At 38.9% G+C, this 27,992-nt stretch overlaps 1 protein-coding gene and 1 non-coding gene across 2 annotated transcripts; both read left to right on the forward strand.

The window, feature by feature from the left end:
- The first annotated feature begins 12,534 nt into the window (after positions 1-12,534).
- On the forward strand, positions 12,535-12,642 carry LOC148562275 (small nucleolar RNA R71). The gene has a single exon (XR_015887743.1). It is a non-coding gene; the product is annotated as a small nucleolar RNA R71 (small nucleolar RNA).
- An 8,516-nt stretch (positions 12,643-21,158) lies between these two features.
- Positions 21,159-27,726, forward strand: LOC107647101 (eukaryotic translation initiation factor 2 subunit beta-like). The gene is given in 8 exon segments (XM_016351225.1): positions 21,159-21,228; positions 23,385-23,434; positions 23,933-24,008; positions 24,099-24,181; positions 26,773-26,907; positions 27,043-27,196; positions 27,397-27,482; positions 27,670-27,726. Coding segments are annotated over 8 exon segments (711 nt in total).
- The last annotated feature ends 266 nt before the right edge of the window (positions 27,727-27,992 follow it).

The raw sequence follows: 27,992 nt of genomic DNA on the forward strand, positions 1-27,992 counted from the left end.
CTCTCACCCCTTTGGCTATGAGTCTGGTTACAATTATGTTGCAGGAAGAAGAAATTACAATGAGAACAGGCATCAAAGTTGGAACAATCAAAGATGGGAGGAGCCACAAGGATTTGATCAACCCTCATGGCAACAACCACCTCCGATGGACTATCAACAACCACCACCATATGCCTATAAACCCTCTCCTCAACACAGCTTTGAACCATCATACTCACAAGCCACCTACAACCATTCACCTCCATATGACCCTAACCCGTATCCACCATACTAACCACCCTATGAACCAAATGAACCCTCCTATCCACCCCAAACCTCCATGGAGAAAGCACTTGCCGATCTAAACTCTATTATACAAGCTCTCTTTGCCCAAATCGGACCACCAAATACCTTCAACATTCAACCCTCAAGCTCTAGTGCACTTCCTTGTCAACCACAGAATGATCTCTCCATCCCATCACCACTATCCATGGAAGAGCACCCACATCCATCAATCCAAGAGCAACATGATCTCAATGATGCTATTGACATGGAACAAGAGAGAAGGGATCATCTTCGCGAATCCATACTTCATAAGGAGCTAGAGGAGGCCCTAAAGGTGAAGGTAGTAAAAACCCTTGAAGTCGAAGGAGTGGTTGAAGAATTAGTCAAGGAAGAATCAAGGGATCATCTCAAGGAAGCAGCGGATCGATTTCAAGCAACTCTATATCAACTAAATCAAGCAATAAGTCAATTAGGTTCCCGATGCTCGGACACTCAAAGTGCTCCCATGGCTTCATGTGGGCAATCTAATGAAGAACGTAGCATGAAGGAGATATTAGAAACTCCAGTGGACAGTACGGAGCATGACTTTGTACTGGAACAAGTGGAGGAAGCTGTAATTATCGAAGAAGAAGAAGTGGTTGCAGACTTAGGAGATGCTGAACCTCCATGGGAAAGTCAGGTTATAGAACCTCCTTCCAAGGCGATTGAAATTGATGTTGAGGAGGGTGTACAACCTCCAAGGCATATCATGATTAAGAACTTGGAAGAGGTCGATCAAGAGATGGGGATTAAAGAAGAAGAAGCACAGCCTCCCATGCCCTTGGTAAGTAATGAAGAAGAGATTGAATTGGAAGAAAGCTACCAAGAGGAAGAGGTTGAAATTAAAGAAGCTTGCAAAGAGGTGGAAGTTGTCAAAGAGCACAAGGGAGTGGAGTTTGGAATCACCTTTCCAAAGTTATTAGAGACCCCTCCCCCTAAGTTGCCATCATCCTTCACAACATTCAAGTGGGTAAAATTCATACCCCTTAGCTTTCTAATCCCACTTGAATATGGGCTACTGGAGACGGATGGTCAACTTAGAACTCTTTGTGGCATTAAGAATAAGAGGAAGATGGTCAGTGGTAAGAACTATCCTGCAAGGTTCATTATGGTTGGAAGCTTAAAGTTTAAACGCAAAGGTTGGTGTCAAGCTCAACTGAATGGGTCTAGGAAGTTGTTTGGACGCCTCAGTAAGAATTCTAAGGCTGAACCACCCGGATGGAATCATGATGATCAACAAGAAGACGGGTGCAAAAGTAAGGTTTGGGATCCTGGAATCTGTTCTGACATCCAACACCCCGGGAGCCTAAGAATCTGTTTGAAGCTGCTCAAAGGCTTTACGTGCCTAGTTTGGGACCCCGGAGGCTATTGGAATTCCAAACACTGGTGGAGATTTTTGGATGAATATAAGCATAAGCCACCATAACAGGAAGCTCATCAAATGTCCAACTTAAGGACTTTAACTAAAAGTGCTAGGTGGGAGACAACCCACCATGGTATGATCATTCCTTTTTCATTTTTAGTTAGTTTTATTTGTTTTTGAGTTTTATTTTATTTTATTATATTTAACCTGGAGTTTTGCATCACATTCATATTAACACTGCATTCTGCATTTTTCATGCATAAAAAAAAGAGAAGCACGCACGCGACGCGGCAGTGTCGCTGACGCGTCCGCGTCATGTGGGAAAAATGGCTCCAACGCGACCGCGTCACTCACGCGGCCGCGTGACCAGGATTTCGACGTCAAAATGGTGCACACCTGAAAGTTGTGCTAGAGTGGTGCTGGACTGGCACTGGACGCGCAGTCCCTCTCACGCGATCGCGTGCCTCACGCGTCCGCGTCATGTCCTTCTGAAAGCCCACTCACGCGATCGCATGCCCCACGCGATCGCGTCACCCAAAATTTGGCACTAATATGATTTTGAACAGAGAGTTGTGCGAGTGCGAGGCTACCCTCGCGCCATTAGCCTAAAACGGGTCACGCGACCGCGTGACCGACACGACCGCGTCAATCAGTTTAAGCGCAAGTCACACGACCGCGTGCCCCACGCGATCGCGTCGCTTGCGCCGCACAACTTATCCTAATTTGCCAAATATCTTATCTTTTCTTCCCCAATCCTAATTTTTCCTCCCTCCTCTCTTACTTACTTCTTTTTCCCTTCTTTCCCTTCTCATTCTTATTATCTTTCATTTTATTTTATTTTAATTATTTACATATTTCATTCATTGCATTTTAATTTTGTGCATATTTTAATTTTTTTTCTTTTCTAAATTTATTATCTTACCATTGGTGTTAAATGTTCTTATTCAACTGTTGCATCTTGAATTATTTTGGTACTTAGTGACTTGTTTAATTCTGATTGAGTAATATTATTTCAATCAATGCTAATTTTTATATTACTAATATTCCTTTTGCATTGACATGAACTTACATTGTCTTTCATTACCCACTCTCTTCCACATTGTTGCAAATTTTGCAGCACTGGTATGCCATGGCTTCTATTGTTTTCTCACGTACATGTTGAAGCTTCCATGTAAATGAGACCCTTATCATTTGGCATTAACCCAACTATACTTCATTTATTTTCTTATCTCTATTATTGGGTTACCTTTCTTCCCTTTTTTTTTTCAGGATGGCCACCCGGAAGGGAAGCGGAAGACGTTTACATGGGGAGACAAACAAGTCCATCTGCACAATCTTTAGAGAAAAGCATCAGTTGAAACAACTCGTCCACCTTCACATCTTAGCATGCACCGAGGACGGTGCAATCTTTAAGTGTAGGGAGGTCGATACCGACTTCCAGGGGTTAGTTATCTTCTATCTCAACACCAATGTTTTATTTTCTTTATTAGTTCATTGTTGCATTGCATAATAGATTGCATGTGCAGTTGATTGCTTGCATTTAGTTACTACTTGGTTAAAGTAACTCCATTTTTGAAAAATTTCACTAATTTAAATTGAAAAAAAAATAAATAAAAATAAAAAAATTTTATGTGTTAAAACTTGTTTGAAGTTGTATTTGGAACATGGTTTTTGAGCTAAAGAACACACAACCTGTGAGATTTTGAGCTTATTTATATGGTTACACTATTTAACCATAATATTTTTATTCTTGTGTGTTTTCTTCTCTATAATTGCAATCTTAGCTTTGTTCCATTCTATATGTCCAATATTTAGTGTATTTACATGCTTACATATGATTGAGGCCATTATTTGATTTTAGCTCACTTATCCCAAATAAGCCTACCCTTTAAATCACCCTTGTCAGCCACCTTGAGCCTTTTAATCCCCATTTATTCTGTATTTTACCACATCACTAGCCTTAAGCAGAAAAACAATTAAATATCCCAATTGAATCTTTGGTTAGCTTAAGATAGGGATTGTGTAACAATTAAGTGTGGGGAAACTGTGGGAACATGGGTTAATAAGGGAATGTATCATGTTTCTAATTTATTTGAATATTGGGAATTTGGGAACCTACTCATGAAAAACCAAAATAGAAAAATAATGGAGAATCCATGTGCATTGATAAGTTATGTTTGCTTTAATGATTCAAAAAAAAAAAGAGAGAAAAAAGAAAAATATATATATAATATAAATAAATAAATAAATAAAGGGGACAAAATTACCCCAATGCTAAGTTAATAAAAATATCAATGCACATGTGACAAAAGTAAAGAAATATAAAAAATTTGGTACATGAGTATGAGAATTATACAAAAGTGGGAATTATGGGTAGCTAGGCATGATTCTAGAGTTATATAGAGTGTATGTGTGTTAGGTAAGAGCTTGGTTAGTCAAAGATTCAATTTATAGCTCACTTAGCCATATATATACCCTCACCCTTACCTTAGCCCCATTACAACCTTGAAAAGACCTCATGATGTTTGCATTGGTACATTAAATATTTGTTGATTGGTTAGATGAAGAACAATGTTTAGAAAGCATGATTAGAGAAGAATAGAGTGATTAACCCTAGATACTTGAGAGATTTGAGTGATATACACGACCAGTAAGGGTTCAATGCTTGATTCTATGTTCCCTGCTTTCATGAGCTATCTTCTTACAAGTTTACTTGTCTTTATTTTATATGATTTGAATTAGTGAAATTTGAATTATTTTTGTCTTGGAGAACTTATTTACTTTTAACCAAGTAGGTAGAATCATTTTGCATGTAGTTGCATTCATATAGGTAGGTTGCATTTCATACTCTCTATCATTCCTCTTCATCTTTATAGCTTCTCTTGAGCTTAGCATGAGGACATGCTAATATTTAAGTGTGGGGAGGTTGATAAACCTCTATTTTATGGTTTACTTGTGCTCATTTGAGTGGTTTTTATCAACTCTTTACCCACTTATTCATACTATTTGCATGGTTTTACATTTGCCTTCCTAATTATGTGCTTTGATTGAAAATATGTTTCTTTGGCCTTAAGTTCCCTATGCTTTAATCCTCTCTTATTACCATTAGATGCCTTGATATGTGTGTTAAGTGATTTCAGAGATTACAGGGCAGGAATGGCTCAGAGGATGGAAAGGAAGCATGCAAAAGTGGAAGGAATACAAGAAGCTGGAGAAATTGCTAAGCTATCCAGCCTGACCTCTTCGCACTCAAACGGCTATAACTTTAGCTACATAGATCCAAACGACACGGTTCTAGTTGCGTTGGAAAGCTAACGTCCAGAGCTTTGATTTGATATATAATATGCCATAGTTGCCCTGACTCTAGGCGACGCGACCGCGTGATCCATGCGGCCGCGTGGCAGTGACAAAAAACCAGTGTGCCAGATTTCGCAACCAGCGATTTCTGGGGTATTTCTGACCCAGTTTTTGGCCCAGAAAGCACAGATTAGAGGCTATAAAGTAGGGGAATCCATTCATTCATAAAAAAAGCTCTCATATTCACAATTTTAGGAGTAGATGTAGTTTTTAGAGAGAGAGGTTCTCTCCTCTCTCTTAGGATTAGGATTTAGGATTTCTCTTAGTTTTAGGAGTGTCTCTCAATCCCAGGTTCTTTATTTTTATTTATTTTCCCAATTTAATTTATGAACTCTTTCATATTACATATAATTTTCTTAATTAATGTTATTTGAGGTATTTCAGATTTAAGATTGCTTTGCTCTGTTTAAGATTGCTTTTAATTTGATTTAGATATTTTTTCCCTTTTGGCTTTGGTCAAGTGATTGGTAGTACTTGAGTTATCAAACTCAGCAAGTGATTGAAATTGGCAGATTCTGCTTAAGCTAGGATTACTCTAACACTAGTCTCTGACTAGGACTTGAGAATCAAGCTAATCAGTCCACTTAACCTTCCTTTGTTTAATAAAGGCTGACCAAGTGGGATTAAAACCCAATTTTCTTCACACCTGATAAGGATAACTAGGATAGGAATTCCAATTTCTCATACCTTGCCAAGAGATTTTATTATTATTATTTTATTTTACTTGTCATATAACATATTCCCTCCTTCCAAAACCCCAATTTACAAACTCATAACCAATAATAAGAACATACCTCCCTGCAATTCCTTGAGAAGACGACCCGAGGTTAAATACTCGGTTATCAATTTTAAAAGGGGTTTGTTACTTGTGACAACCAAAACGTTTATACGAAGGGATTTTTGTTGGTTTAGAGACTATATCTACAACGCGCCTGTTTTTATAAAATTCTTTACTGCAAAAATCCTAACGTCAGGGTCCTTCTAAGTTATTTTAGTAATTGGTGCACGAAATTGTGATCCTTAACAACGGCGCCAAAAACTTGGTGCTCGGAACGTAATTCACACACTTTGTCACAACTTCGCACAACTAACCAGCAAGTGCACTGGGTCATCCAAGTAATAAACCTTACATGAGTAAGGGTCGATCCCATGGAGATTGTTGGCTTGAAGCAAGCAATGGTCACCTTGTAAATCTCAGTCAGGCAGATTCAAATGGTTATAGAGTTTTAATAATTAAAAGATAAATAAAACATAAAATAAAGATAGAGGTACTTATGTAATTCATTGGTGAGAATTTCAGATAAGCGTATAGAGATGCTTTTGTTCCTCCTGAACCTCTGCTTTTTTGCTGTCTTCATCCAATCATTCCTACTCCTTTTTATGGCAAGCTTTATGTAGGGCATCACCGTTGTCAATGGCTACTTCCCATCCTCTCAGTAAAAATGGTCCAAGATACGCTGTCACCTCACGGCTATTCATCTGTCGGTTCTCGATCATATTGTAATAGGATTCAGTAATCCTTTTGCGTCTGTCACTACGCCCAGCACTCGTGAGTTTGAAGCTCGTCACAGCCATCCCTTCCCGGATCCTACTTGGAATACCACAGACAAGGTTTAAACTTTCTGGACCTCAAGAATGGCCGCCAATAGTTCTAGCCTATACCATGAAGACTCTAATCTCACGATCAGAAGGCTAAGAGATACACATTAAAGCTTGTTTGCATGTAGAACGGAAGTGTTTGTCAGGCACACATTCATAAGTGAGAATGATGATGAGCGTCACATAATCATCACATTCATCATGTTCTTGTGTGCGAATGAATATCTTAGAGAAGAAATAGGCTTGAATTGAGTAGAAAAATAATAGTACTTTGCATTAATTCATGAGGAACAGCAGAGCTCCACACCTTAATCTATGGTGTGTAGAAACTCTACCGTTGAAAATACATAAGTGATGAAGGTCCAGGCATGGCCGAATGGCCAGCCCCCATAAAGGTCTAAGATAGCATAAAACTAATCAAAAGAACTCGCCTAACATGATAGTAAAAAGTTCTATTTATACTAAACTAGTTACAAGGGTTACAGAAATCAGTAAATGATCCAGAAATTCACTTCCGGGCCTACTTGGTGTGTGCTTGGGCTGAGCATTGAAGCTTTCACGTGTAGAGGTCTTCCTTGGAGTTAAATGCCAATTTGTCACCTGTTTCTGGCGTTTAACTCTGCTTTGCAACCAGTTTCTGGTGTTTAACTCCAGAATAGGGCAGAGAGCTGGCGTTGAACGCCAGTTTGCATTGTCTAAACTCGAGCAAAGAATGTACTATTATATATTGCTGAAAAGCCCTGGATGTCTACTTTCCAACGCAATTAAGAGTGCACCATTTGGACTCATGTAGCTCCAGAAAATCCACTTTGAGTGCAGGGGGTCAGAATCCAACAACATCTGTAGTCTTTCTTCAACCTCTGAATCTGATTTTTGCTCAAGTCCCTCAATTTCAGCCAGAAATTACCTGAAATCACAGAAAAATACACAAACTCATAGTAAAGTCCAGAAATGTGATTTTTAATTAAAAACTAATAAAAATATACTAAAAACTAACTAAATCATACTAAAAACTATGTAAAAACAATGCCAAAAAGCGTATAAATTATCTGCTCATCACAACACCAAACTTAAATTGTTGCTTGTCCCCAAGTAACTAAAAATCAAATAGGATAAAAGGAAGAGAATATACTATAAATTCTAAAATTTCAATGAAACTTAGCTCCAATCAGATGAGCGGGACTAGTAGCTTTTTGCCTCTTGAATAGTTTTAGCATCTCACTTTATCCATTGAAGTTCAGAATGATTGGCATCTATAGGAACTCAGAATACAGATAGTATTATTGATTCTCCTAGTTCAGTATGTTGATTCTTGAACACAGCTACTTTATGAGTCTTGGCCGTGGCCCTAAGCACTTTGTTTTCCAGTATTACCACCGGATACATAAATGCCACAGACACATAACTGGGTGAACCTTTTCAGATTGTGACTCAGCTTTGCTAAAGTCCCCAATTAGAGGTGTCAAAGGTTCTTAAGCACACTCTTCTTTTTGCTTTGAACCTCGACTTTAACCGCTCAGTCTCAAGTTTTCACTTGACACCTTCACGCCACAAGCACATGGTTAGGGACAGCTTGGTTTAGCCGCTTAGGCCAGGATTTTATTCCTTTAGGCCCTCCTATCCATTAATGCTCAAAGCCTTGGATCCTTTTTATTACCCTTGCCTTTTGGTTTTAAGGGCTATTGGCTTTTTTTTGGCTCTTGCCTTTTGGTTTAAAGAGCCTTTGGCTTTTTCTGCTTGCTTTTTATTTTTATTTTTCTCTTTTTTTTCGCTAATTTTTTTTCTTTTCTCTTTTTTTTTTTTGCAAGCTTTGTTCTTCACTGCTTTTTCTTGCTTCAAGAATCAATTTTATGATTTTTCAGATTATCAGATAACATGTCTCCTTTTCATCATTCTTTCAAGAGCCAACATATTTAACATTCATAAACAACAAATTCAAAAGACATATGCACTGTTCAAGCATTCATTCAGAAAACAAAAAGTATTGTCACTACATCAAAATAATTAAACCAGTTTCAAGGATGAATTCGAACCATGTACTTCTTGTTCTTTTGTAATTAAAACATTTTTCATTTAAGAGAGGTGATGGATTCATGGGACATTCATAGCTTTAAGATATAGACACTTAGACACTAATGATCATATAGTAAAGACACAAACATAAATAAAACATAAAGCATAGTAAATGAAAAACAGAGAAATAAGAACAAGGAGATTAAGGAATGGGTCCACCTTAGTGGGGGTGGTGTCTTCCTCTTCTTGAAGAACCAATGGTGCTCTTGAGCTCCTCTATGTCTCTTCCTTGTCTTTGTTGCTCCTCCCTCACAGCTCTCTGATCTTCTCTAATCTCATGGAGGATGATGGAGTGCTCTTGGTGCTCCATCCTTAGTTGTCCCATGTTGGAACTTAATTCTCCTAGGGAAGTGTTGATTTGCTCCCAATATTTTTGTGGAGGGAAGTGCATCCCTTGAGACATCTCAGGGATTTCATGGTGAGGAATTTCCTCATGCTCTTGTTGAGATCCATGATCTCTTGTTTGCTCCATCCTCTTCTTAGTGATGGGCTTGTCCTCTTTAATGAGGATGTCTCCCTCTATGTCAATTCCAGCCGAATTGCAGAGGTGACAAATGAGGTGAGGAAAGGCTAACCTTGCCAAAGTGGAGGACTTGTCAGCCACCTTGTAGAGTTCTTGAGGTATAATCTCATGAACTTCTACTTCCTCCCCAATCATGATACTATGGATCATGATGGCCCGGTCTATAGTAACTTCAGACCGGTTGCTAGTAGGAATGATTAAGCGTTGAATAAACTCCAACCATCCTCTAGCTACAGGCATAAGGTCCAATCTTCTCAATTGAACCGGCTTGCCTCTTGAGTCAACTTTCCATTGAGCTCCTTCCACACATATGTCCATGAGGACTTGGTCTAACCTTTGATCAAAGTTGACCCTTCTAGTGTAGGGGCGTGTGTTTTCTTCCATCATTGGCAAGTTGAACGCCAGCCTTACATTTTCCGGACTGAAATCTAAGTATTTCCCCCGAACCATAGTAAGCCAATGCTTTGGATTCGGGTTCACACTTTGATCATGGTTCCTAGTGATCCATGCGTTTGCATAGAACTCTTGAACCATTAAGATCCCGACTTGTTGAATGGGGTTGGTAAGAACTTCCCAACCTCTTCTTCGGATCTCATGTCGGATCTCCGGATACTCATTCTTTTTGAGCATGAAAGGAACCTCAGGGATCACTTTCTTCTTAGCTACAACTTCTTATTGCCTTCCCTTTCCTCTTTCTTGAGATTTCTCTGGCCTTAGGTGCAATTAATGGTTATGGAAAAATAAAAAGCTATGCTTTTACCACGCCAAACTTAAAATGTTTGCTCGTCCCCGAGCAAAAGAAGAAAGAAAGAAGGAAAAGAAGAAGAAAAATGGAAGAGAGGGAGAGAGGTGTGTATTCGGCCAAGGGGAAGAAGAGAGGGTTGTGTTGTGTGAAAATGAAGAAGGAATGAAGGGTTTATATAGGAGTGGGGGGGTTTAGGGTTTGGCCATTAGGGTTGGGTTTGGGAGGGAAAAGAGTTTGAATTTTGGAGGTAGGTGGGGTTTTTGGGGAAGAGAGGATGGATGTGAGTGGTGAAGAGGTGATGGGGAAGAATGATTGATGTGACTGGTGAGGGGTATTTATGGAAGAGAGTTATAAAAAGGTGTGAAGAGGAGAGAAGAAAATGTGGGGATCCTGTGGGGTCCACAGATCCTGAGGAGATCCTGTGGGATCCACAGATCCTGTGGGGTCAAGGACTTAACATCCCTGCTCCAATTAGGCGTGTAAAACGCTCTCAGCATGCATGTCTAGCGTTAAACGCCCAAATGTAGCCTGTTTCTGGCATTTAACGCCACTTCCATGCTCTGTTCTGGCGTTAAACACCAATCTGGTGCTTGTTTCTGGCGTTTAACGCCAGCTTGATGCTTCTTTCTGGCGTTAAATGCCAGTTTGATGCTTCTTACTGGCGTTTAAACGCTAGTAAGTTTCTCCTCCAGGGTGAGCTATTTTTAAAGCTGTTTTTCATTCTGTTTTTGATTTTTCAGTAGTTTTTGTGACTCCACATGATCATCAACCTAAAAAAAATAAAATAAAATAAAATAGATATAATTAAATAACATTGGGTTGCCTCCCAACAAGCGCTTCTTTAATGTCAATAGCTTGACAGTGAGCTCTCATGGAGCCTCACAGATATTCAGAGCATTGTTGGAAGCTCCCAACACCAAACTTAGAGTTTGAATGTGGGGGTTCAACACCAAACTTAGAGTTTGGTTGTGGCCTCCCAACACCAAACTTAGAGTTTGACTGTGGGGGCTTTGGTTGACTCTGCAGTGAGAGAAGCTTTTCATGCTTCCTCTCCATGGTTACAGAAGGAGATCCTTGAGTTTTAAGCACAAGGTTGTCCTCATTCAGTTGGAGGACCAACTCTCCTTTGTCGACATCAATCACAGCTCTTGCTATGGCTTAGAAGGGTATTCCAAGGATAATGGATTCATCCTCCTCCTTCCCAGTGTCTAGGATTATGAAATCAGCAGGGATGTAAAGGCTTTCAATCTTTACTAACACATCCTCTACTAGTCCATAAGCCTGTTTTCTTGAGTTGCCTGCCATCTCTAATGAGATTCTGGCAGCTTGCACCTCAAAGATCCCAAATTTCTCTATTACAGAGAGTGGCATTAAATTTATTCCTGACCCCAGATCACACAGAGCCTTCTCAAAGGTCATGGTGCCTATGTTACAGGAAATTAGGAATTTACCAGGATCCTGTTTCTTTTGAGGTAGAGTTTGCTGAACCAAGGCATTTAATTCCTTGATGAGCAATGGAGGTTCATCCTCCCAAGTCTCATTACCAAATAATTTGGCATTCAGCTTCATGATTGCTCCTAAATATTGAGCAACTTGCTCTTCAGCAATGTCTTCATCTTCTTCAGAAGATGAATAGTCATCAGAGCTCATGAATGGTAAAAGGAGGTTCAATGGAATCTCTATGGTCTCTAGATGAGCCTCAGATTCCTTTGGTTCCTCAAAGGGAAACTCCTTATTGGTCACTGAACGTCCCAGGAGGTCTTCCTCACTAGGATTCACGTCCTCCTCCTCCTCTTTGGGTTCGGCCACACCAAGTAAGGTAATAGCCTTGTACTCTCTTTTTGGATTCTCTTCTGTATTGCTTAGGAGAGTACTAGGAGGAGTTTCAGTGACTTTTTTACTCAGCTGGCCCACTTGTGCCTCTAAATTTCTAATGGAGGACCTTGTTTCATTCATGAAACCTAAAGTGGCCTTAGATAGATCAGAGACTATATTTGCTAAGCTAGATAGATTCTGCTTAGAATTCTCTGTCTGTTGCTGAGTGGATGATGGGAAAGGCTTGCTATTGCTAAACCTATTTCTTCCACCATTATTAAAGCCTTGTTAAGGCTTTTGTTGATCCTTCGATGAGAAATTTGGATGATTTCTCCATGAGGGATTATAGGTATTCCCATAGGGTTCCCCCATGTAGTTCACCTCTGCTATTGCAGGGTTCTCAAGATCATAAGCTTCTTCTTCAGAAGATGCCTCTTGAGTACTGTTGGATGCAGCTTGCAATCCATTCAGACTCTGAGAAATCATATTGACTTGCTGAGTCAATATTTTATTCTGAGCCAATATGGCATTCAGAGTATCAATTTCAAGAACTCCCTTCCTCTGAGGCGTCCCATTACTCACAGGATTCCTTTCAGAAGTGTACATGAACTGGTTATTTGCAACCATGTCAATGAGTTCTTGAGCTTATGCAGGCATTTTCTTTAGGTGAATGGATCCATCTGCAGAATGGTCCAATGACATCTTTGATAATTCAGACAGACCATCATAGAATATATTCAAGATGGTCCATTCTGAAAGCATGTCAGAAGGATACTTTTTGGTCAGTTGCTTGTATCTCTCCCAAGCTTCATAGAGGGATTCACCTTCTTTCTGTTTGAAGGTTTGAACATCCACTCTAAGCTTGCTAAGCTTTTGAGGAGGAAAGAACTTGGCTAAGAAATCCGTGACTAGCTTATCCCAAGAGTTCAGGCTATCCTTAGGTTGAGAGTCCAACCATATTCTAGCTCTGTCTCTTACAGCAAATGGGAAAAGCATAAGCCTGTTGACCTCGGAGTCAACCCCATTGGTCTTAACAGTATCACAGATCTGCAAGAATTTAGTTAAGAATTGAAAAAGATCTTCTGATGGAAGTCCATGAAACTTGCAGTTCTATTGCATCAAAGAAACTAATTGAGGCTTTAGCTCAAAATTATTTGCTCCAATGGCAGGGATTGAGATGCTTCTTCCATATAAATTGGAATTTTGTGTAGTAAAGTCACCAAGCATCTTCCTTGCATTGTTATTATTTTCGGCCATGTCTCCTTCTTTTTCAAAAATTTCTGTCAGATTTTTTCCCGAGAGTTATGCTTTAGCTTCCCTTAGCTTTCTCTTCAGAGTCCTTTCAAGTTCAGGATCAGCCTCAACAAGAATGTTCTTATTCTTGTTCCTGCTCATATGAAGAAGAAGAAAACAGAAAAGAAAATATGGAATCCTCTATGTCAGAGTATAGAGATTCCTTATGTAAGTATAAGAAGAGAAGAATAGAGGAAGGAAAAGATAAGAATCCAAACACAGAGGTGAAGAGTGGGTTCGAATTCTTGGGTGGAAGAGAAGTGTTAGTAGATAAATAAAATACTTAGAAAGGGATGAGGAGGAGAGAATTTCGAAAATTAAATAAATTAAAATAAAAATATTTTTGTTTTTAATTTAAAATTAAGGTTAGAATTCGAAAATTAAAAAAAAGGAAAAATTAAATTAAATTAAATTAAAATTTAAAACAATTAGTTAATCAAAAAAGAATTTTGAAAAAGAGGAAGGTGATTTTTGAAAATTAGAGAGAGAATTAGTTAGGTAGTTTTGAAAAAGATATGATTGAAATAGTAAACTTTTAAAATCAAACAAAAAGTCAAGTAGTTAATTGAAAAAGATTTGAAAATCAAATTTGAAAAGATAGAAAGTTAGAAAAGATTTTGAAATTGATTTTAAAAAAGATGTGATTGACACTTATTTTGAAAAAGATTTGAAAAAGAAATTTAAAAAGATTTGATTTTGAAAATTAAAGTTGATTACTTGACTAACAAGAAACAAAAAGATATGATTTTAAAATTTAAAGATTGAACCTTTCTTAATAGGCAAGTAACAAACTTTAAAATTTTTGAATCAATCACATTAATTGTTAGTAAAGATTTTGAAATTATGAAATGGAAATAAGAAAAAGATTTTTGAAAATCAATTTGAAATTTTCGAAAATCATAAAAGAAAAATGAAAAAGATTTGATTTTTGAAAAAGATTTGAAAAAGATATAATTTTTTAAATTGAAAATTTGATTTGACTCATAAGAAATAACTAGATTTTAAAAATTTTTGAAAAAGTCAACTCAAATATTCGAATTTTATGAGAAGAAAAAGGGAAAGATATTTTTTTTATTTTTGAATTTTTAATGATGAAAGAGAAAAACAACAAAAAGACTCAAAATATGAAAATTATGAATTAAAACACACAATGCATATAAGAACACTTTGAATGTCAAGATGAACCCCAAGAACACTTTGAATGTCAAGATGAACATCAAGAACATGTTTTTGAAGATTTTTAAAGAAAAGAAAAACATGCAAGACACCAAACTTAGAAATTTTCAAACTTTAGACACTAACAAATTGAAAATGCATATGAAAAACAAGAAAAGACACAAAACAAGAAATTTTAAAGATCAAACAAGAAGACTTACCAAGAACAACTTGAAGATCATGAAGAATACATGCATGAGTTTTCGAAATTTTAAAGAAAAATTAAAAGCATGCAATTGACACCAAACTTACAATTTGACACTAGACTCAAACAAGAAACATCAAATTATTTTTTTGATTTTATGATTTTATAAATTTTTTTTTGGATTTTTTGAAAATTCTTTTGAAAAGGAAAATAAGGATTTCAAAATTTTTAATAGGAATTCCAGGAATCTTGCAATGTTAGTCTAAAGCTCCGGTCCAGGAATTAGACATGGCTTACTAGCCAGCCAAGCTTTCAGTGAAAGCTCCGGTCCAAAACACTAGACATGGCCAATGGCCAGCCAAGCTTTAGCAGATACAAATCAGATATACAACAGCTGATACTTCATTCAACTCGCTTCTGTGCTGATGAGTGGAAGCCTCGGTCCAAAAGAATTAGACATGGCTTTACAGCCAGCCAGGCTTCAACATGTTTCATGAAACTCTAGAATTCCTTCTTAAAAATTCTGAAGAACATAAATTGAAAAACTTTTTTTTTGAAAATAAAAATAAAAATAATAAAAACAAAAAGAGCTTAAAATTAAAATAAAATTACCTAATATGAGCAACAAGATGAACCGTCAGTTGTCCAAACTCAAACAATCCCCGGTAACAGCGCCAAAAACTTGGTGCACAAAATTGTGATCCTTAACAACGGCGCTAAAAACTTGGTGCTTGGAACGTAATTCACACACTTTGTCACAACTTCGCACAACTAACCAGCAAGGGCACTGGGTCGTCCAAGTAATAAACCTTACGTGAGTAAGGGTCGATCCCACGGAGATTGTCGGCTTGAAGCAAGCTATGGTCACCTTGTAAATCTCAGTCAGGCGGATTCAAATGGTTATAGAGTTTTAATAATTAAAAGATAAATAAAACATAAAATAAAGATAGAGGTACTTATGTAATTCATTGGTGAGAATTTCAGATAAGCGTATAGAGATGCTTTTGTTCCTCCTGAACCTCTACTTTCCTGCTGTCTTCATCCAATCATTCCCACTCCTTTCTATGGCAAGCTTTATGTAAGGCATCACCGTTGTCAATGGCTACTTCGCATCCTCTCAGTGAAAATGGTCCAAGATGCGCTGTCACCGCACGGCTATTCATCTGTCGGTTCTCGATCATATTGGAATAGGATTTAGTAATCCTTTTGCGTCTGTCACTACGCCCAGCACTCGTGAGTTTGAAGCTCGTCATAGCCATCCCTTCCCGGATCCTACTTGGAATACCACAGATAAGGTTTAGACTTTCTGGACCTCAAGAATGGCCGCCGATAGTTCTAGCCTATACCACGAAGACTCTGATCTCACGATCAGAAGGCTTAGAGATACACATTCAAGCTTGTTTGCATGTAGAACGGAAGTGTTTGTCAGGCACGCGTTCATAAGTGAGAATGATGATAAGCATCACATAATCATCACATTCATCATGTTCTTGTGTGCGAATGAATATCTTAGAGAAGAAATAGGCTTGAATTGAATAGAAAACAATAGTACTTTGCATTAATTCATGAGGAACAGCAGAGCTCCACACCTTAAGCTATGGTGTGTAGAAACTCTACCGTTGAAAATACATAAGTGATGAAGGTCCAGGCATGGCCAAATGGCCAGCCCCCATAAAGGTCTAAGATAGCATAAAACTAATCAAAAGAGCTCGCCTAACATGATAGTAAAAAGTTCTATTTATACTAAACTAGTTACTAGGGTTACAGAAATCAGTAAATGATGCAGAAATTCACTTCCGGGCCCACTTGGTGTGTGCTTGGGCTGAGCATTGAAGCTTTCACGTGTAGAGGTCTTCCTTGGAGTTAAACGCCAGTCTGTAACCTATTTCTGGCGTTTAACTCTGCTTTGCAACCTATTTCTGGCGTTTAAATCCATAATAGGGCAGAGAGCTGGCGTTGAACACCAGTTTGCATCGTCTAAACTCGGGCAAAGTATGGACTATTATATATTGCTGAAAAGTACTGGATGTCTACTTTCCAACACAATTGAAAGAGCGCCATTTGGACTCCTGTAGCTCTAAAAAATCTACTTTGAGTGCAGGGGGGTCAGAATCAAACAGCATCTACAGTCCTTCTTCAACTTCTGAATTTGATTTTTGCTCAAGTCCCTTAATTTCAACCAGAAATTACCTGAAATCATAGAAAAACACACAAACTCATAGTAAAGTCCAGAAATGTGATTTTTATTTAAAAACTAATAAAAATATACTAAAAAGTAACTAAATCATACTAAAAACTATGTAAAAACAATGCCAAAAAGCGTATAAATTATCCCCTCATCAGTAATCCTCTTTTTTGGATCTTGTTCAGGTCTCTTCCAGGGATTACTTTTATAACTTTTTGTTCTGGGCCGACTTCATCATGTCAGGTCCTTCTAAGTTATTTTAGTAATCCTCTTTTTTGGACCTTGTTCAGGTCTCTTTCATGGATTACTTTTATAACTTTTTGTTCTTGGGCTGACTTCATCATGTCGGGCCCTTCTAAGTTATTTTAGTAATCCTCTTGCTTAGGGCTGGCCAGACCTCTTTCCAGGGATTTAATTTTTATAACTTTGGTCATTGTGGTCGACTGGTCCGACTTCTTTATGTCGGCCAGTCTTTTAAGTTATTTTTAGCAATCCATTTTTATTAAGACCTCGTAAGGTCCTTTATATGGATCACTTTGATAACTTCTTGCATTATTCTATTTTTGTCGCCCTTTCATCTTTGCCGATTTTGTAGATATTGGGTGTGATCCCCGTTGATCGACCTTTTGATGAATTTGGTTTTCATCTTTGTTGGTCTTTACCGTGATCATGCAGTGAATTTGATTTTCACTTTCTGCCGATCTGTAGCTTTATAATCGGGTGATAAATTTTTTGCGTTTCAGATTAATGCGTCTTGATAAAGGATTTGTGGGAAATCTGAAAAACTTTATTCAAAATAGAAAATATGCCAATATATACATGTGGGAGTTTTACTCCTCTAAGTTAGGTATTTTATGAATCTTGGCTTGGTACCTCATTAAAAAACCTTTTCAGGAAAAAGAGTACACCTTATCTTAAGATCCTTGTTACCTCTAACTATAATACCTTCGTAGGTTGCAAGTGTGCCATGACCTGGGAAGCTCTCGCCCTTCGAGTTCGGACAGCCTGTAGTAGCCCTTTCCAAGTACTTCTATGACTTGGTAGGATCCTTTCCAGTTTTCTGCCAGCTTTCCTTCTCCAGGTCGAGTGGTTCCGATATCATTTCGGATTAGGATGAGGTCGTTCTCGGCAAAATCTCGCGGCACTATCTTTTGATTGTATCTTGAAGCCAGTCGTCGTTTTAATGCCTCTTCCCTGATCTGAGCTCTTTCTCAGATTTTTGGAAGTAGGTTGAGTTCTTCCCTTTGAAGTTGGAAGTTGGCCTCTTCGTTATAGTGGATCACTCTTGGTGACCCTTCTTCGACCTCCACTGGGATCATTGCCTCTATTTTGTAAGCTAATCGGAAGGGTGATTCCTTTGTAGTGGAGTGTGGGGTTGTCTGATATGCCCATAGGACTTGTGGGAGCTCTTCAGCCCTGGCCCCCTTTGTGTCCTGTAATCTCCGTTTTAACCTGGCTAATATGACTTTGTTAGCAGCTTCTGCTTGTCCATTGGCCTGGGGATGTTTTACAGATGTGAATTGATGTTTTATGTTCAGGTCGGCACCAATTTTCTGAAGCCTGCATCTGTAAATTAAGTACCATTGTCTGTGGTTATAGACTATGGGACCCCAAACCTTGTGACAATATTTCTATATATGAATTTTTGACTTCTTTGAGCAGTGGCATTAGCTAGGGTTCTGCCTCGATCCATTTTGTGAAATAGTCTACCCCCACTATGAGGAATTTAACTTGTCCTGATCCTTGGGGGAAGGGTCCGAGAAGATCGAGTCCCCATTTTGTGAATGGCCAGGGTGAGGTTACGCTGATGAGCTCCTCTGGCGGGGCGATGTGAAAGTTGGCATGCTTCTGACATTGTGGATATGTCTTCACAAATCCTGTTGCTTCTTTTTGTAAGGTCGGCCAATAGAATCTGGCTCGGAGTACTTTTTTGACGAGTGCCTGTGCTCCGAGGTGGTTGCCACAGATGCCACTGCGTACTTCTTCTAAAACTTCTTTTGTATTAGAAGTCGGTACGCATTTTAATAGTGGTGTCGAAATTCCTTTCTTGTATAGAGTATCATTTATGATGGTGTAGTATTGTGCCTCCCGTTTTAACCTCTTTGCTTCCTTCTTATTTGTAGGTAGTGCTTCTATTTTGAGGTAATTAATTATAGGAGTCATCCATCCTTGATCCAGACCTGTTATGGTTAGGATTTTTTCTTCTTCTGAGATTGACGGGTTCTGTAGCATCACTTGGATGAGGCTTCTATTGTTGCCCCCTAGTTTGGTGCTGGCTAATTTTGAGAGTACATCAGCTCGAGCATTATGTTCTCGAGGTATATGGCGGATCTCATATTCTCTGAGTTGTCCGAGTTGTTCCTTGGTTTTGTCCAAGTACTTTTTCATGGTGGGATCCTTGGCTTGGTAGCTCCCTGCTATTTGTAAAGTGACTACTTGTGAGTCACTGAAGATGATAAGCTTTTGAGCTACAACCTCCTTAGCCAGCTTCAAACCAGCTAGTAATACCTCATACTCGGCTTGGTTGTTTGAGGCAGGGAACCCGAATTTGAGGGAAAGTTTGATTTGGGTTCCCTGGTCACTTTCAATTATCACACCCCCGCCACTTCCAGTTTTGTTTGAGGAACCGTCTACATAGAGATTCTATTCTGTAGGAATTTCCGGGGTGTCTGTAAATTCTGCAATGAAGTTGGCCAAATATTGCGATTTGATGGCTGTCCGAGCTTCATATTGAAGGTCGAATTCAGATAGCTCGACTGCCCATTGTTCTGCTAAATCTGTCTTCTGCAGAATGCCTTTTATGGGCTGGTTGGTCCGAACCCTGATAATGTGGGCTTGGAAGTATGGACGAAGTCGTCGAGATGTTAATATGAGAGCATAGGTAAATTTTTCTATTTTTTGATAGTTCAGTTTGGATCCTTGTAGTGCTTTGCTGATGAAGTATACAGGCTGTTGCCCATTGTCATCTTCTCGGACTAGTGCTGAGGCTACTGCCCGATTGCCTACTGCGAGGTACAATACAAGTGGTTCTCCTTCCCGTGGCCGAGTTAGGATAGGTGGTTGTCTCAGAAATCTTTTGAAATCTTGGAAAGCCTGCTCACACTCCATTGTCGATTCGAATCTCTTTCCCTTCTTTAGAGTGGCATAGAAGGGTAGGGATCTTATTGCCGATCTAGCTAGGAATCTGGACAAGGTTGCCAGTCTTCCGTTAAGTTGTTGTACCTCTTTGACACAGGTCAGAATTTTCATATTGAGTATAGCCTTGAATTTATCCGGATTTGCTTTAATTCCCCTTTGTGTGAGCATAAAACCCAAGAATTTACCGGCTTCTACTGCGAAGGTGCATTTTGCAGGGTTGAGTCGCATGCCATGCCTTCTTATAGTGTTGAATACTTGGGTGAGGTCGAACAGTAACGTCTCTTCACTTTACGTTTTTATTAACATGTCGTCCATATAGACTTCCATGATTTTCCTGATGTGGTCTGCAAAGATCTAATTCATTAATCTCTGATAAGTAGCTCCCGCATTTTTGAGTTTGAAAGGCATGACGATGTAGCAGTAGTTTGCTTTTGGGGTTAAGAATGAGTTTTTTCTTGATCGGGTGGGTACATCGGGATTTGATTGTACCCCGAATAAGCGTCCATAAACGAGAGGTATTTATATCCGGAGGAGGCATCCACCAGAACGTCGATACTTAGGAGTGGATAGGGATCCTTTGGGTAGGCTTTGTTGAGATCAGTGTAGTCGGTGCACATCCGCCACTTCCCGTTTGATTTTTTCACCAAGACGACGTTAGCTAGCCATAGTGGGTACTTAACTTCTCTTATGAATCCTACCTCCAGTAAAGCTTGTACTTGTTCTACCAGCTTGTGGCACATTAACTTTAGGTCTATGCTCGGCAGGTCTGCGGCTTTCCGTGCAAAGAGGTCGATGTTGTCTCTTAAAAACTGTATTAGTGATTCTTTTATGTCTCCTTTTAGGATTGTACCAATATTGGTTGTTTTGTCTGGGACATCTCCGATCTGGACTTTTTCTACTTCGCCTTCTGGTTGTGGACGAAGTTCTTCCCGCCCTCGAACTCTACCAAGTTCGATGGTGTGGATTTCTTCTCCTCTGCCTCTGAGGTTTAGACTTTCGTTATAACAGTGGTGCACCGTCTTCTTGTCTTCTTTTATTGTAGCTATTTCTTCTGTGGTTGGGAACTTCATGCACAGGTGTGGAGTCGAGACTACTGCGCCGAGTTGGTTTAATGTTGTCCAACCTATTAGGGCATTGTAGGCTGAACTCACGTCGACCACGATGTAGTCTATATTGAGTGTTCTTGACCGGTTTCCTTTTCCAAAGGTCGTGTGTAGTGAGATGTACCCGAGTGGTTAGATTGGAGTGTCTCCCAGCCCAAACAGGCTGTTCGAATATGCTCTGAGTTCTTTTTCTTCTAGGCCGAGTTTGTTGAAGGCAGTTTTGAACAAGATGTCGGTCGAGCTTCCTTGGTCTACCAATGTGTGGTGGAGATTTACGTTGGCCAATATGATAGTGATGACCATGGGATCGTCATGTCCCGAGATAATGCCAGCTGCGTCTTCTTTAGTAAAAGTGATTGTGGGGATGTCAGGTGCTTCCTCTCTTCCCTCGACATGATACACATTTTTAAGATGTCTTTTGCGAGATGATTTGGAGATACCTCCCCCCGCGAATCCTCCGTGTATCATGTGGACATGTCTGTCCGGGTACGAGGTGGTCGTTTAGTTCGTCCGACATCTTTGTCCCTTCTTCTTTTTCTTGGTTCCTCAGCTCGACTGGCTAAGTACCGATCTAATTTTCCCTCTCTTACTAATTTCTCTATGACATTTTTTAAGTCGAAACATTCATTGGTGGAGTGTCCATAGATTTGATGGTATTCATAATATTCACCCCGATTTCTTCCTCTTTTTTTGTTTTTGAGTGGTCGAGCTGGGGGTATTTTTTCAGTATGGCAAACTTCTCTGTAGACGTCCACAAGGGATATCCGAAAAGGGGTGTGATTTTGGTATTTTTTTATCTTTTCCCCATGTTGATCTTCTTTATTTTGGACTCTTTATCCTTATCTCGGGAGGAGTAGGAGAATTCGGGTTTTGAGGCCTCTCCTAGTCGAGAGTTTTCCTCCATGTTGATGTACTTCTCTGCTTTTTCTTGCACTTTGTTCAGAGATGTGGGATATTTTTTCGATATAGCGTGGCTAAAAGGTCCCTCTCGCAAGCCATTGATGAGACCCATAATGGCGGCCTCTGTTGGTAGACTTTGTATGTCCAGACATGTTTTGTTGAATCTTTCCATGTAACTGCGGAGACTTTCTGATCTCCTTGCTTGATTCCTAATAGACTTGGGGCGTGCTTAGCTTTCTCTTTTTAAATGGAGAACCTGGCCAGAAACTTCTTGGCTAAGTCGTCGAAGCTTGAGATGGACCTGGGGGGTAGTCAAACCATTTAATTGCTATCTTTGTTAAAGTAGTCGGGAAGGCTTTACAGCAGACTGCATCTGAGGCATCGGTGAGGTACATTCGACATATGAAATTACTGAGGTGATGACTGGGATCTGCTGTGCCATCGTATAGAGTCATGTCGGGAAGTTTGAAGTCTTTTGGGATTTTGGTCCTCATGATCTCTTTGGTGAATGGGTCTTGGTTTTTACGGGGGCTGTCTTTGTGACCAGATCAGTTTGTTTTGGCTTTGAGATCTGCTTCGAGTTTTAGGAGCTTGTTCTTTAACTCGCGGCGCTGCCTAACTTCCCTTCGTAGGTATCTCTCAGCTTTTCGTTGATGCTCCACCTCTTTTTCGAGTTGTTTTAGGCGGTTTTGAAGTGCCTCCATGGCTTCCGCGTTTGGTGAATCTTTGTCTTTGTTAGGTTGAGGAGTATCTTTCGATGTAGTGTCTGCGTTTTTGTTTGGCGTTCTGTCTACCAAACTAGAGTTGTGGTCGTTGTCCTGGTCGTCTGCCATGTGGATGGAATGACTTCCAGGTTCCCCGACAATGGCGCCAATGTTTCGAGGGTTACCTGAAACTGTAGGTTGATCTCGGACGAGATCTTCTGTGCTAATCGGCGCTGATGTGTCTGACTTGTGGGTGGTGGCCAGAGCCGCCGTGCCCGACTTGTGGGACTTGATGATGATGCTAATCCTTTGTCACCAGAGGGTGGTGATACCTGCAAGGGACTCCGATGCTTAAGTTAGCAAGGGTATTAAGCAGGTTTTTAGTAGAATCAGAGTATGAGTTATACCTGGGTGCTCCAATGTATTTATAATAGTGAGGAGTGACCCTTCTGGGGATAAGATAGTTATCTTATCCTATCTTATCTTTGGGTGAGGTCATCTTATCTTCAAGGGAACCGCCTTTATCTTTCTAGGCTTTGGCTGCCTTTAGATTTGGGCTGTGTTCCTTCGTTTGGGCCTTCTTGGGCCTCTGTAGTGATTTGGCCGAGCTCTTGAAGAGGTCGGATAGTCTGACCTGTAGAGGTCGGTCAACTTGTCGTTAAAACATCCCGAGTTGGACAGCTCGACCCAGGGTATGAACACTAAGTTTTCAAGAAATGAGAGAGTGAGTCAGAGAGAAGAGAAGAGAAGAGAAGAGAATGGTGACAAAATCCTAACTTCTCTATTGGTTGTGTAGCTGCTGTTGCAGTTATCATTTTCACCGTCGTTTCTACCGCCATCCCCACGACAGTTGTCATAGAAAGCTTCTCAATCGACCCACCTCCTCTATGAACATTATGGTTTCAGATCTATTTGCTCTATAGCCATTGTTGCTGCTACAGTTTCTGCCACAATTTCAGCCATCGTTGTCGCGGTAGAAAGCTTTTGAATCAAGCCACCTCCTCTGTCAACACAGTTTCATATCTGCTTGTTCTGTAGCCACTGTTGTCGCTGCAATTTTTGCTATCGTTGCCACCATAGTTGCCACGGTAGAAAGCTTCTGGATCGAGCTTCTTCTTCAACGCAGCTTTCTCTCCCGCCATATTTCTCATTCAAGCTGTTGCTGGTATTTCTTCTTCTTCTTCTTCTTCTTCTTCTTCTTCTTCTTCTTCTTCTTCTTCTTCTTCTCTATATTTCACTTGTCTCTTTATGTTTCTCTGCTTTTTTATTTTGTGAATTGTAATTACTTGATTAATTAATTATTCTCTTGTCCTATGAATTGACATTTTGTTCTGTTCCTGAAGAAATACTCATACTTCACTTGGTGCATAATAATAATCAAAGTTCATGATTCTTCACTTTTTTCTCTATTCTCGATAATCACAACTACTACAGATTCACTCTGTATCAGCTTCCTTCCTTCGCTCTATAGATTGATCAATTAGTTATACTAATTAAAATTAACAACTTAAATAAAGAAAGTGGAGATGCAGTTGAAGATTTGGATGGTGAGTAATTGATTTGTGCATGTTAGTTCTACATACAAGTCTTAAAGAAAGCTAATTGGATGCTGAATATTTGATATATTCTTTGTCTAGATGTTACTGAACAAGATGAAGGAGACCCAATTTTCTTACTGCCTCGTTATCCTTGGGAAAGGAGTGACCGTCATTATCAATATGTGGTATATGATATTTTATATGTTGTGTGCTATATTACAAATATTCCTTAACGTCTCAAATAGCTAGAGGTAGATGAAGACTGATGAGCGGATAATTTATACGCTTTTTGGCATTGTTTTTAGTATGTTTTTAGTAGGATCTAGTTACTTTTAGGGATGTTTTCATTATTTTTTATGTTAAATTCACAATTCTGGACTTTACTATGAGTTTGTGTATTTTTTTGTGATTTCAGGTATTTTATGGCTGAAATTGAGGGACTTGAGCAAAAATCAGATTCAAAGGTAGAAGAAGGACTACTGATGCTGTTGGATTCTAACCTCCCTGCACTCAAAGTGGATTTTCTAGAGCTACAGAACTCAAAATGGCGCGCTTCTAATTGCGTTGGAAAGTAGACATCCAGGGCTTTCCAGCAATACATAATAGTCCATACTTTGGCCAAGTTTAGACGATGTAAAAGGGCGTTGAATGCCAGTTCTACGCTGTTGTCTGGAGTTAAACGCCAGAAACACGTCACAAACCAGAGTTGAACGCCAGAAACACGTTACAACCTGGCGTTCAACTCCAGAAAGAGCCTCTGCACGTGTAACATTCAAGCTCAGCCCAACCACACACCAAGTGGGCCTCGGAAGTGGATTTATGCATCAATTACTTATTTCTGTAAACCCTAGTAACTAGTTTAGTATAAATAGGACTTTTTACTATTGTATTTGACATCTTTGGAAGATCCTGGATTGTATTTTTGATCCTGTGATCACGTTTTGGTGGCTGGCCTCTCGGCCATGCCTGAACCTTCATCACTTATGTATTTTCAACGGTAGAGTTTCTACACTCCATAGATTAAGGTGTGGAGCTCTGCTGTTCCTCATGAATTAATGCAAAGTACTACTGTTTTTCTATTCAATTCAACTTATTCTGCTTCTAAGATATTCATTCGCACTTCAACATGAATGTGATGAACGTGACAATCATCATCATTCCCTATGAACGCGTGCCTGACAACCACTTCCGTTCTACCTTAGATTGAATGAGTATCTCTTGGATCTCTTAATCAAAATCTTCGTGGTGTAAGCTAGATTGATGGCGGCATTCATGAGAGTCCGAAAAGTCTAAACCTTGTCTGTGGTATTCTGAGTAGGACTCTGGGATTGAATGACTGTGACGAACTTCAAATACGCGAGTGCTGGGCGTAGTGACAAACGCAAAAGGAGGGTGAATCCTATTCCAGTATGATCGAGAACCTCAGATGATTAGCCGTGCTGTGACAGAACATTTGGACCATTTTCACAAGAGGATAGGATGCAGCCATTGACCACGGTGATTCCTCCAGATGATTAGCCATGTAGTGACAGTGCATCGGACCATTTTCCAGAGCAGATAAAAAGTAGCCATTGACAATGGTGATGTCCTTACATAAAGCCAGCCATGGAAAGGAGTAGGACTGATTGGATGAAGACAGCAGGAAAGCAGAAGTTCAGAGAGACGAAAGCATCTCCATACGCTTATCTGAAATTCTCACCAATGATATACATAAGTATTTCTATCTTTATTTTCTGTCTATTTATTATTTATTTTCAAAAACTCCATAACCATTTGATATCCGCCTGACTGAGATTTACAAGATGACCATAGCTTGCTTCATACCAACAATCTCCGTGGGATCGACCCTTACTCACGTAAGGTTTTATTACTTGGACGACTCAGTGCACTTGCTGGTTAGTTGTATCGAAGTTGTGAATGAAAAATGATTTATTAAGACGTGCGTACAAAGTTTTTGGCGCTGTTGCCTGAGATCACAATTTCGTGCACCAAAGACCTTGAAAAACCATTAGGCAAAATCATTAATGGTTAACTACGTATCATTCATGATATAATACTATGGTGTTGCCTAGTTCATATTGCCTCATCTACTAGTAATTGAACAAGTTATTGGTTGTTGTAGATCCCTTTTCTATTTGACATTAGTTTCATAGGCTGTGGTTTGGCTTTGAGGTTTTAAAATGTGTTGTATTTAGGAATTGTGTATTTGCTGTAGATTTTTTAACTCATAAGCATGTTAACCATTGAGTTGCACATGCTTCTGCAATATTCAGGTGCATAAGTTCTGCATCTAACCCATGTTTGGGATACTAGTGAAGGAATGGAATGAAATTTCATTAATCTTATGTGGAAGTAATTATATTTGGACAAAAGGAAGCATTGTTGCTTGGAGATTATAGTTTTTACTTTTTACATTACTCTTTTCCACTCTAATCTAGGTTATAATTTTTAGTTTCCCTTGAGTTCTTGTACATTTGTATGCATATTTAAATTTCCACCTCCTTAGATAAGGCTTAGTCATCATTCAAACAAGGGAATTTATTTTCTTTTCTATATCCCTTGACTCCTGTCGTCCAATAATGTTTTAAGGGTGCTTTATACTTATTTGATCAAGATGTGCTATTTTTTATAAGATCAAATGGTGTCATTGTACTTTTGTCCTTGAAACTTTTTTTAAATGGTTTGCTGCTTTTTGTTTGATGAGTTTTACTAATGTCTTTTAATTTCATATGTCATATTGTAATCCTTTTATTATTCGGATATTTTTGTGTAGCTTCTTGGCAGGATGTTCAACATTCTACGTGATAATAAACTGGAACTTGCTGGAGACAGGCGGAGAACTATTCTGAGACCTCCACAGGTTCTTCGTGAGGGCATAAAGAAAATTGTTTTTGTCAATTTTATGGACCATGTTGTTATTTTACTCATCTGTTGGACATCTCTTATGGTCACTTGGCCAACTATTTCTTTATTCTTTTATTTTCTTCATTGCATCAACAATTAATCTTTACACTATCCATTCTCTTCTTTTCTTAATGTTTTGTTGCTCCCCAATCTTGTAGGATGCATCGACCATGTTATGGCTTTCTTTCTTACTAAACTGGGTATAAGTGGCTGTTTAGACGGACAGCAAGGATTGGTTGTGAAGGGTCGATTTACACCAAAGAACTTTGAAGGAATTCTATGATGATATATCAGTAAGTATTTGTTAGAATATATGATGCTGTATTATATCATTCCTACTTTCTATTATTATTTTTATAATAAATTCAACTGATTACATTTTGTTTGATGCCTCCTTGCATCTCCAATAGTCCTAATGTACCTTTTGGTTATTGCATTTCTTTGTACTTTTGGTTTTGGGGTCAAAGGTTAACCTATTTTTCTATTTTTTTATATGAATATGTCACTTTCCTTGGGTGTAAAAGTTCGAACACAATACTTTCTAAGGAGAATCGTTTGTTCTTCTTTCGATGTGAGAACGTAAAATTCCCATGTGCAATGATGTTATTTCGTCTGTTCTTCTTTCTAAGGAGAATCGTCTATTCTTCCTTTCTGATATTTTGTTTCCATTCAATTTATGGTCAATGATGTTATTTCCTCCATTATTTTTTATCCTCATGTGTTGTGTATTACTGAAATTTCTGCTTAATTTTATGTTTACATATAGGCTAATGATGCTAAAAGCGAGTCTACTAATCCCTTTGATGCTAGGATCATCCGGTGATAGCAACGAATATCAGAAGACAAATATTTGAGACTTTTATGAAGTTCGATGACATTGAAACATTGAAGTTGTTGTTTTATTTTATTTTTTAAAGAAAAATAGTAAGAGTTATATAGAACAAAACGATATGCAATTATGTTTGGAACTAATGACATTGAGAACTTTTATATATATACACATTGTCTTATATTGAGGAATTATTATTTGTTTTAGTGTCATTGAGGAATTAATGTACTATAAAAGATTTAGTTTTAAAATTTTAATAT

The sequence above is a fragment of the Arachis ipaensis genome, chromosome B6 (genome assembly GCF_059453495.1).
Source record: "Arachis ipaensis isolate K30076 ecotype BB chromosome B6, ASM5945349v1, whole genome shotgun sequence".
In the NCBI taxonomy this organism is placed as follows: domain Eukaryota; kingdom Viridiplantae; phylum Streptophyta; class Magnoliopsida; order Fabales; family Fabaceae; genus Arachis; species Arachis ipaensis.